We start from the raw sequence: 11,787 nt of genomic DNA on the forward strand, positions 1-11,787 counted from the left end.
AGATATCGGATGGGCTGCGATAGCGCAAAAGTTGTAATCCAAAAGGCATTGTGGAGAATCACATCCTTATCATACACCCTGAAGGAATATATGGGCTGCCTATGGATTTATGTGACAGACCTGCAGTCACGTGCTGCACCGCCATATGGTGTCTCCATGCGGTAGCCACAATCATACCTCTCTTAGATTGTGTCACAAATATATTATGGGCTCTATAGGCGCACCCCTGCCTGGTGCCAACCTGGATTTGTCCTGATTATTTCTTTAGCTGTATCAGCTATCAATTGCACAACTATCTATTCTGGAGCAATTCATCTCTGAGTAACCAACTAGTAAAGTCTGAACCTCTTTGCAGAGATTAAAGGGCTTCCCCAAAAAAATAAGCTGTCTCCTATCCAAAGAATAGGGAATAACTTTATTATCATTCAGGTTTCAGAGTTTCTGAGATTTCTGAGATTATGGCTCAGCATCCCTGTCTCGAATAGTGCAGCTGTGCGTATACTCGACCTTCATCCTATTCATGAGTCCAGAAAAAAACAAGTGAAAGGCTCCGAATTCTCCAACTGTCCCATAGACAATGAATGGAGCAACGTCAGAGCAAGCACACCTATGGTCCATTACAGATGGGAGTTGCCGAGCCCGAGTCCCAATCTGAGGATCTTTGGAGCTTCAGCGACCATCAAGTTGTAGCCTATTCTTTAGGCTTGAAACACACATCCGTGAAACACGTGCGTGTTTGGTCCGTTTCCGTGTATACTGGAGACACGGCCAAACGTGCACTAATGTTACTATATCTCTGCGGTTACAATTGCGTTTTTGGTTATGTCCGTGAGTCCGTCTCCGTGATGCGTTTTTTGGTCCGTGTCTCACGGCAGCATGTCCGTTTTATTCACGCAACACGCAGCACGGACCCAATGAAAGTCAATGGGTCTGTGCGCACGTCCGAGTGACACGGACGCATCTCTGTTTGTTCCCTGTATGTTTTGTGCTTTTTTCATGTGATGTCAGTCTTTTTTCTTTTTATGTTTCGTTCTCTCCCTCAGTCCGTCGGTCGGTCTCTATGTCTGTCTGTCCCTCTAGCTGTCTGTCGGTCAGTTCCCCCCTCTCTCATACTTACCATTCCCCGATCTCCGGCGCAGCGCTGCACGGCTGTTATAAAAACTCCAGCGGCTTTTCCTCTTTTGAAAAAGCCGGCCGCCCATTAATCAATCTCGTATTCCCTGCTTTACCCGCCCACCGGCGGCTGTGATTGGTTGCAGTGAGACACGCCCACCACGCTGAGTGACAGGTGTCACACTGCACCCAATCATAGGCGCCGGTGGGCGGGTAAAGCAGGGAATACGAGATTGATTAATGGGCGGCCGGCTTTTTCAAATTAGAAAAAGCCGCCGGAACAGTGTGAACGCCGTGCAGCGCCGGTGATCGGGGAACGGTGAGTATGAGAGAGGGGGGGACACTTCAGTCACTCGGGGGATTAGTGGTCACCGGTGAATCCTTCACAGGTGACCGCTAATCAGTACACGGCACAGACAGAGCCGCGGCATGACAATGAAGTCGGGTGAAGTTCACCCGAGTTCATTCTCATCCCGCTACTCTGTCTTCCGACATGTAGTAACGACATTTTGCATCACACACGTACATTTCACACGGACAACACATACACGTCAGTTATTTCACTCACGCACACACGGACATTCCACACGCACATACGGCTAGCATACGGGATACACACGCAGGCCACACATACCATAAAAACGGACCTAAAAAACGGAAAACGGACCCGAAAAACGGCCCGTTTTACACGGACGTGGTTTTCACGGATGTGTGGCGGAGCCCTTAGATAGAGAAGAACATGTTTTTTTAGGGATTCCACTTTAAGGGTGAAGAACAAAGAATAAATCTAAATTTAAATTCTCTAAATGGGCCATAGTCAGCAGTGGGGGCCGCAGGGATCTGTGCTTGGACCGATTCTTTTTACTCTCTTTATTAATGACCTTGTGGATGGGATTGATAGTAAAGTGTCAGTCTTTGCCGATGACACCAAACTATGTAGGATATTAAAAACTGACCTGGATAGTACAATATTACAAAAAGATCTGGATAAGATGTCAGAATGGGCAGATACTTGGCAAATGAGATTTAATGTTGATAAATGTAAAGTAATGCACCTAGGACGGAGTAATCCTATAGCTGCATATACATTAAATGGAAGTAAACTCGGGACTACAGAACAGGAGAAGGACTTGGGTATTCTCATTACAAATAGGCTGAGCAGCAGCACTCAATGTCAAGCAGCAGCTGCTAAAGCAAACAAGATTTTAGGGTGTATAAAAAGAGAGATTAGATCCCGTGATCCCAACGTATTGTTACCCCTCTATAAATCAGTTGTAAGGCCACATCTGGAATACGGGATCCAGTTTTGGGCTCCACATTTTAAAAAGGACATTCAGAAGTTAGAGTCAGTTCAAAGGCGGGCAACTAGATTATTACAAGGAATGGAGGCCGCCCGTATGATGAGAGGAATGGAGGCCGCCCGTATGATGACAGGTTGAAAAAGTTAGATATGTTTAGCTTAGAAAAAAGACGTCTCAGAGGAGATCTCATTTATATGTATAAATACATGTGTGGTCAATATAAAGGACTGGCACATGACTTATTCCTTCCAAAGACAGTACTAAGGACCAGGGGGCATTCACTGCGAGTGGAAGAAAAGCGATTCCGAAACCTAAATAGGAAAGGGTTCTTTACAGTTAGAGCGGTCAGACTGTGGAATGCCGACCACAAGAGGTAGTAATGGCAGATACTATAACAGCTTTTAAAAAAAGGGCTGGATGATTTCCTCAGTACACAACATTGTTGGTTATAAATGACTTAGTGACTAAATGTAGAACTGGTGGAGGAAGGTTGAACTAGATGGACCTAGGTCTTTTTTCAACCTAAGTAACTATGTAACTATGTAATACCTATTGGTCCAAAAAACATGACCTAAAAGTTGGCTGAAACCATCCAATGTCAGGCAGTTGAAATTCCAACTGCCAATTCTTATTTTTTCAGATAGTCGGGAGATATTGCTGTTGGTCGACATTCATGATTATGGCCAGTTTTAGACTGACCCAATCTTATTCCAGTCTCCAGGAACCAGTCTCTAGTTATAGACTGAGCCAATCTTATTCCAGTCTCCAGGAACCAGTCTCTAGTTATAGACTGAGCTCCTGGAACTGGTCTCTGGTTTGCGCCGCACATTTAGCTCTACCCAAACCTACTGTATCCTCACCTATCCCTTGTAGACTGTGAGCCCTCGCGGGCAGGGACCTCTCTCCTCCTCGTGGGCAGGGTCCTCTCTCCTCCTCGCGGGCAGGGTCCTCCATCCTCCTGTACCTGTCTGTGTCTTGTATTGTTTATGATTATTGTACTCATCCCTATTATGTATACCCCTTTCACATGTAAAGCGCCATGGAATTGATGGCGCTATAATAATAAATAATAATAATAATAATAATAGTTATAGACTGAGCCAACCTTATTCCAGTCTCCTTGAACCAGTTTCTAGTTTTAGACTGAGCCATCCTTATTCCAGTCTCCAGGAACCGGTCTCTACTTATAGACTGAGCCAACCTTATTCCAGTCTTCTGGAACTGGTCTCTAGTTATAGACTAAGCCAACCTTATAATTGGTCTCTAGTTTTAGACCGATCCAACCTTATTCCAGTCTCCTGGGACCAGTCTCTAGTTACTGTATGTCTCGTAAGATTTGAGCAAACTGTGGAATTTACAACACACATACAAAAATACACAGCCTACCGTCTTCAGCTCCTGAAGCTTTACGTCATTCTCCGAGGTGGGCTGCAAAATTTTTCGCGCTTCACCTGCACCAAAATAAAATCTTAAGGACTATACATATATACGGCGGATATAAAGACATCTACCACGGAAGATATATACCCATTTTACTAAAAACAGATTTATGGATTTATGCATTTATGGATTCGCCAGCTGTAATGACCAAACCCTCTTTAATGTATCCAACCTTCACCCATTAGACTTGGTCACAAATAGACACTCTGTTTGGACTTTTTATACCTAATTTTCCAAAAAGCAGCTCAGTGAGACTCTCAAATATATATAAAAAGTGGATAAGTTGAGCATATATATATATATATTTTATAAATTAAAACTGACAGCGATTCATAAAATAGTAGCAGGTGCCCATTAAATATTACCTATAGGTGCTTCATCAAAAATAGTTTCCTGGGAGCCTTCAGACTGATTTTCTGGGTCCATTTAGTCTATGGGAGAATATATCGATTACTATCTTCTTTACTACAATGCTTTGCAAACCACATTCAAAAAGGGTCATATATAGGGATGAGAGGACTCATGGATGTTTGGGTTGCCCAGTTCAGCAAGACATTAGTTAAAAGTTTGGTTCGGGACCCAGACTTGAGCATGGACCCCATATAAGTCAATAGGGACCTGAACTTTGGTGTTGTAAAATGGCTGCAAAATGGATGTTGTAAGGATTAGAAGCCTGCAGAGGGTAGCAAAATGGGGGTAAGAGCAGGACAATTGCCTGCCAAACAATTGTTGATAGGGAATCAAAAATGGCATGAGGTCCCCCCTATTTTGAATAACCAGTGCAGGTGAAGCAGACAGCTGGGGACTGGTATTATCAGGTTGGGAAGGCCCATGGTTATTTGGCCTTTCCCAACCTAAAATTAGAAGCCCGCAGCCACCCCAGAAGGGCACATTCATTAGATGCACCAATTCTGATGCCCTGTCCTGCTCTTCTCGATTGCTCTGGTGTGGTGGCAATCGAGGTAATACTTTTGGGGTTAATGTCAGCTGTGAATTGACAGCTAGCATCAAGCCCAGACACCCTCATTACTCACCTGGTACGTGTAGAGTTAAAAAAAACACACGCACAGGAAAAAATAGTTATTTGAATAATGACTCAGCCACACAATAAAGTGGTGAAAGAGGGGGCTTTTTTGTCTTTTATTTCAAATAAAGGATTTTTTCAGTGTTTGTGTTTATTTACTTTCACTTACAGATTAGTGATGGGTGGTGTCTCATAGACGCCTGCCATGACTAATCTAGGACTTAGTGGCAGCTATGGGCTGCCATTAACTCCTTATTACCCCCATTGCCTCAGTACCAGGGTAATCAGGAAGAGCCAAGTACAGTCCCGAGACTGTCGCATCTAATGGATGCAGCAACTCCAGGTGGCTGGTCGGTGATATTTTTAGGCTGGGGGCTCCCAATAACGTGGGTCTCCCTAGCCTGAGAATACCAGCCGTCAGCTGTGAGGCATTTTCTTGGCTGGGTATCAAAATTGGCGGGACCGCACGTCGTTTTTTTTTTAATTATTTATTTATTGTAATGCACGATATAGACCCGCCCACCAGTGGCCGTGCTTGGTTGCAGTTAGACAGCTGTCACTCAGCGTGGGGGCGAATCTGACTGCAACCAATCACAGAAGGGGGAAGTAGTTAATATGTGTGAGCCTAATGAGCGGGTGCTGTGAATAGATAGGTCGGAAAGAAGAATGAGAGGCCATGGGAGCAGTGTGACAGCCGTGCCAGTGATCGGTGAGTATGAAGTGGAAAGAGAGAGACACTGACACCAACACCCCAAAATCATTGCAGCATTGATTTTGTCATTCTGGAACTCAGTTGGTGACAAAACCGAGGGTAAAACATACAGTGCCTACAAGTAGTATTCAACCCCCTGCAGATTTAGCAGGTTTACACATTCGGAATTAGCTTGGCATTGTGACATTTGGACTGTAGATCAGCCTGGAAGTGTGAAATGCAGCAAAAAAGAATGTTATTTCTTTTTTTTTTTTTTTTTTAAATTGTGAAAAGTTTATTCAGAGGGTCATTTATTATTCAACCCCTCAATCCACCAGAATTCTGTTTGGTTCCCCTAAAGTATTAAGAAGTATTTCAGGCACAAGAACAATGAGCTTCACATGTTTGGATTAATTATCTCTTTTTCCAGCCTTTTCTGACTAATTAAGACCCTCCCCAAACTTGTGAACAGCACTCATACTTGGTCAACATGGGAAAGACAAAGGAGCATTCCAAGGCCATCAGAGACAAGATCGTGGAGGGTCACAAGGCTGGCAAGGGGTACAAAACCCTTTCCAAGGAGTTGGGCCTACCTGTCTCCACTGTTGGGAGCATCATCCGGAAGTCGAAGGCTTATGGAACTACTGTTAGCCTTCCACGGCCTGGACAGCCTTTGAAAGTTTCCACCCGTGCCGAGGCCAGGCTTGTCCGAAGAGTCAAGGCTAACCCAAGGACAACAAGGAAGGAGCTCCGGGAAGATCTCATGGCAGTGGGGACATTGGTTTCAGTCAATACCATAAGTAACGTACTCCATCGCAATGGTCTCTGTTCCAGACGAGCCCGTAAGGTACCTTTACTTTCAAAGCGTCATGTCAAGGCTCGTCTACAGTTTGCTCATGATCACTTGGAGGACTCTGAGACAGACTGGTTCAAGGTTCTTTGGTCTGATGAGACCAAGATCGAGATCTTTGGTGCCAACCACACACGTGACGTTTGGAGACTGGATGGCACTGCAAACGACCCCAAGAATACCATCCCTACAGTCAAGCATGGTGGTGGCAGCATCATGCTGTGGGGCTGTTTCTCAGCCAAGGGGCCTGGTCATCTGGTCCGCATCCATGGGAAGATGGATAGCACGGCCTACCTGGAGATTTTGGCCAAGAACCTCCGCTCCTCCATCAAGGATCTTAAGATGGGTCATCATTTCATCTTCCAACAAGACAACGACCCAAAGCACACAGCCAAGAAAACCAAGGCCTGGTTCAAGAGGGAAAAAATCAAGGTGTTGCAGGGGCCTAGTCAGTCTCCTGACCTTAACCCAATTGAAAACTTGTGGAAGGAGCTCAAGATTAAAGTCCACATGAGACACCCAAAGAACCTAGATAACTTGGAGAAGATCTGCATGGAGGAGTGGGCCAAGATAACTCCAGAGACCTGTGCCGGCCTGATCAGGTCTTATAAAAGACGATTATTAGCTGTAATTGCAAACAAGGGTTATTCCACAAAATATTAAACCTAGGGGTTGAATAATAATTGACCCACACTTTTATGTTGAAAATGTATTAAAATTTAACTGAGCAACATAACTTGTTGGTTTGTAAGATTTGTGCATCTGTTAATAAATCCTGCTCTTGTTTGAAGTTTGCAGGCTCTAACTTATTTGCATCTTATCAAACCTGCTAAATCTGCAGGGGGTTGAAGACTACTTGTAGGCACTGTATGCAAAAAGCAAACAATTTGTAACCATGCGGTTTTCCTTGCGTTTTTCATCCCCTCATTGATTTCAATGGGTGACAAAAGTTGACAAAAACTCAAAGAATGAACATGCTGCTTCTTTTTTGTCACAAAATTCTGTAAAAAACAAAACTGCTGACAAACTGCAACGTGCGCACAGCAGATCTGACTTCTCATAGACTTTGCTGGGGAGTCAAAAGTGAGAAAGTTCTGACAACAAAACAGCCCCCACAGAGCCTGGTGCAGAGTGCCCCCACAGAGCCTGGTGCAGAGTGCCCCCACAGAGCCTGGTGCAGAGTGCCCCCACAGAGCCTGGTGCAGAGTGCCCCCACAGAGCCTGGTGCAGAGTGGCCCCACAGAGCCTGGTGCAGAGTGCCCCCACAGAGCCTGGTGCAGAGTGCCCCCACAGAGCCTGGTGCAGAGTGGCCCCACAGAGCCTGGTGCAGAGTGCCCCCACAGAGCCTGGTGCAGAGTGCCCCCACAGAGCCTGGTGCAGAGTGCCTCCACAGAGCCTGGTGCAGAGTGCCCCCACAGCGCCTGGTGCAGAGTGCCCCCACAGAGCCTGGTGCAGAGTGCCTCCACAGCGCCTGGTGCAGAGTGCCCCCACAGAGCCTGGTGCAGAGTGCCCCCACAGAGCCTGGTGCAGAGTGCCTCCACAGCGCCTGGTGCAGAGTGCCCCCACAGAGCCTGGTGCAGAGTACCCCCACAGCACCTGGTGCAGAGTGGCCCCACAGAGCCTGGTGCAGAGTGCCCTAACAGAGCCTGGTGCAGAGTGCCCCAACAGAGCCTGGTGCAGAGTGCCCCAACAGAGCCTGGTGCAGAGTGCCCCCACAGAGCCTGGTGCAGAGTGCCTCCACAGAGCCTGGTGCAGAGTACCCCCACAGAGCCTGGTGCAGAGTGCCCCCACAGAGCCTGGTGCAGAGTGCCACCACAGAGCCTGGTGCAGAGTGCCCCCACAGAGCCTGGTGCAGAGTGCCCCCACAGAGCCTGGTGCAGAGTGCCCCCACAGCGCCTGGTGCAGAGTGCCCCCACAGAGCCTGGTGCACAGTGCCCCCACAGAGCCTGGTGCAGAGTGCCACCACAGAGCCTGGTGCAGAGTGCCCCCACAGAGCCTGGTGCAGAGTGCCCCACAGAGCCTGGTGCAGAGTGCCCCCACAGAGCCTGGTGCAGAGTGCCCCCACAGAGCCTGGTGCAGAGTGCCCCCACAGAGCCTGGTGCAGAGTGCCCCCACAGAGCCTGGTGCAGAGTGCCCCCACAGAGCCTGGTGCAGAGTGCCCCCATAGAGCCTGGTGCAGAGTGCCCCCATAGAAGAGTGCCCCACAGAGCCTGGTGCAGAGTGCCCCCACAGAGCCTGGTGCAGAGTGCCCCCACAGAGCCTGGTGCAGAGTGCCCCCACAGAGCCTGGTGCAGAGTGCCCCCACAGAGCCTGGTGCAGAGTGCCCCCACAGAGCCTGGTGCAGAGTGCCCCCACAGAGCCTGGTGCAGAGTGCCCCCATAGAGCCTGGTGCAGAGTGCCCCCACAGAGCCTGGTGCAGAGTGGCCCCACAGAGCCTGGTGCAGAGTGCCCCCACAGAGCCTGGTGCAGAGTGCCCCCACAGAGCCAGGTGTAGAGTGCCTCCACAGGTCAGAAAAGGTATTACACCGCTCCAATTGAAATCAATGGATTGTGTGTATAATCCACTAACAAGTCAGGTCCTCCACTGTGAGAAACACTCTTTACAGGCACTTTTCACTTTGGCTAAGAAATCAGGGTCCTGTTTGTAAGAAATGACTTCTCTTTAGAGCAGTGAGCAGCCCCTTTAAGTGACTGCAGCTATTGTCCGTCTATTCTTGGATAAACCCCTCTTATTATTATTATTATTATTATTATTATTATTATTATTATTACCTTGCCTGTCCAATCTGAGGTCGAAGTTTTTAGCAGCTGCTGCGTCCACACCGGGGACCAAACCGTATATAGCTGTAACGTCTAGGAGATGAAAAAGTGACCGAATTAAAGCTGCGCGCCGTCACTTCCTCTTCCTGTGCGGCAAGTGACAGCGAAAAAAAATTGTGGTGTTCGAGGGAAGATTACAAAGTTCCCCATTCTGCTGTAAACGAGAAGTCAGCGGCACAAATCTGACTGTGACCAATATCAGAAGTTATAAAAAGTGAAAACTCCTTTAATCTGACATCAATAGGATGTAACAGGAGTCAGATTATCAAATATTCCAAATTATCAAACAGTCATAGAGAAGGAGCAAGCAGAATAGAAAATGTCACCATGCTAGAAAATGGCGCGGTCTTGGCTCAGTCTTCTGCTTCTGGATTTAGGAAATTCTATACTGTATTGCAGACGATATTCTCAAGACAGATCATTAATATCAGAAACGTGGGGATCGGACTTCACCGCCGCAATCAGCTGGTACCAGGTCCCACCACCAGAACCAGAACATCACAGCGCCATGTACAGTGTCCATTCTCATATACTACAGCTCAGATCCCATTCTCTTCAATAGGAGCTGAGCTGCAGTACCCAAAGCAGCCACTAAAGATCAAAGCTAATCCATCTCCATACAATTTCTAGTTTCTGGTGGCCACGTGCCGTTAGATCGGCATCTGCCCCTCATGATGGCGACTAGGGGGTCCAATCTGAGACTTTAGCCATAACTGCATGGTATATACAGTTGAAACCAGACGTTTACATACACTATCTATAAAGACACATCTGCAGGTTTTTCCCTCTGTTCTCTATAAAGACACATCTGCAGGTTTTTCCCTCCTCTTTCTAGAAAGACATGTGGCGCCCTGGTCTAGCCAGGTCATCACAGATAACACTCAAACACCCCCACCCCCATTAGACAGGGACACCAACCAAACAAAAATCCTTGTTGCCTCCCTCCAGCGTCTGATGTCCACACCAGGTGGGGCAGAGCCAAGCGGTTGGCCCCACCCACCGTGGAGTTCACAGGCCTGGAGGCGGGAAAAGTGACAGAACAGTGTTGGAGTTTGAGGAGTGAACACTTGGGTGTCTGGGTTTGTGGCCCAGGCACTGACAGCAAGGTTGGCAGACGGTGGTGGCCGTCTGCAGGAGTGGTGGAGCAACGCGGAACCGTAGGACCGGGGTCGGGCGACGGCCCGCCGGTACCGACCGGGGAGCGAAGTGAAGCCAGCACACAGAGGCAGGGCCATCGGACCCCGACCAGGCTTGGAGCCGCCGACAATAGTCAGATCCAAATGTGACTGGAACCCCAGGGGTTTCACAACAGCCAGAGTCCCTATTGAAGGCAACCGCCCACACCGTGAGGGTATACAGCTACCGCCTAAGGCTAGAGACCCAAGGGCCAGCGCCTGCGGGCAAACGGGCTCCTCCGGTACCCATACACCGGGGAGCGGACTACCGTTGGGAATCCATAGTAGTCAGAAAGAGAACATTAAGGTGCAGGGAAAGACAGCTGCCATCACCTGTCCGGGGAGAAGCACTACAGCCTGCTGCGGGACCCGTCCATCCAGCCGTTTGGTTTACCAAGGACTTTGTACCTTTCTTGCTGAGTGAGTACACCCGTGCCATCCGGCACCGCGCCGCGCTGCCCCTGCAACCCTGCACCTTGCCAACCCTGCCTCCCCGTCACATCACCGGGCCCCGGGACCACCGACCCCTACCCACGGAGGGGGAAAACAACATCCCATTACTGCTTAGTTGCTAGGCAACCTGGAAACCAACTAGGCCCAAAGCCTAGCAGTAAACAACAAAGTGTAGTAAAACACTTTCCTCATAAATACCATTACAGAAATAATTTCTTCCCCAAGCGGCAAAATATTACAGATTAACTGGAGTCTCAAACGGGGCTTACTTTTTGATATGCGGACTTTTGATGCATTTATATCTGTGGGAGTTTTGCTGACATCCCTAGAATGGTTTCTACTTTTTCAAGATGTCACCTAAACACAAAATTGTTCTAGGTCACAGGTGACGTGAAATATAGCAGTAACCACTACAGCTTAGTTGCCAAGTTTCCCACAAGGTCTCAAAAAAAGGGGAGACCTCCAGGGAACGTCTCAAATTTGGCAAGTCATCTAGCTTCTGAAGAAAACTTCTAGAAATCAGTGATTCTCAAAGGTGTTTTGGTGGCTATGATCTATTCATAAGGCTCATGACCGGGCTCTGAAATCCATAAGCCCGCTTTCACACTGCGTTCCGACCTCCGTTCAATGGTCCTGTCGGGGTTTCCACCTGAACCCCCCGCAAAACGGGTTTTGGGCACATGCACCGACGGAGCCATTGACTATAATATTGCAGCCAGAGTCACTGTGTGCTCTGTTCTGCACCATTTTCAGGAGTATATGTGACGCACACACACACCCCTTCCCCTGGGTAGGTGACACCAGTCATTCAAATCCTTGTTGCCACCCTCCAGGCTTGATGTCCACACCAAGTGGGGCGGAGCCAGGCGGTTGACCCCGCCCACCAAGGAGTTCACAGGCCTGGAGGCGGGAAAAGACAG

General features: G+C 48.2%; 1 protein-coding gene across 2 annotated transcripts in view; it reads right to left on the minus strand.

Moving 5' to 3' along the window:
• Positions 1 to 9,277, minus strand: part of PARVG (parvin gamma) — an 88,229-nt gene extending 78,952 nt beyond the window's left edge. For both annotated transcript variants that reach the window (XM_075342148.1, XM_075342149.1), the window contains exons 1-3: positions 9,192 to 9,277; positions 4,220 to 4,285; positions 3,801 to 3,865 (exon numbers count right to left, since the gene is read on the minus strand). In XM_075342148.1, coding sequence (XP_075198263.1) covers positions 3,801 to 3,865; positions 4,220 to 4,280 — 126 coding nt within the window. In that variant the 5' untranslated portion in view covers positions 4,281 to 4,285; positions 9,192 to 9,277. The remainder of the gene's footprint in view (positions 1 to 3,800; positions 3,866 to 4,219; positions 4,286 to 9,191) is intronic.
• Positions 9,278 to 11,787: the final 2,510 nt, after the last annotated feature.

This window comes from Anomaloglossus baeobatrachus, chromosome 4, assembly GCF_048569485.1.
Source record: "Anomaloglossus baeobatrachus isolate aAnoBae1 chromosome 4, aAnoBae1.hap1, whole genome shotgun sequence".
Taxonomy (NCBI): Eukaryota; Metazoa; Chordata; class Amphibia; order Anura; family Aromobatidae; genus Anomaloglossus; species Anomaloglossus baeobatrachus.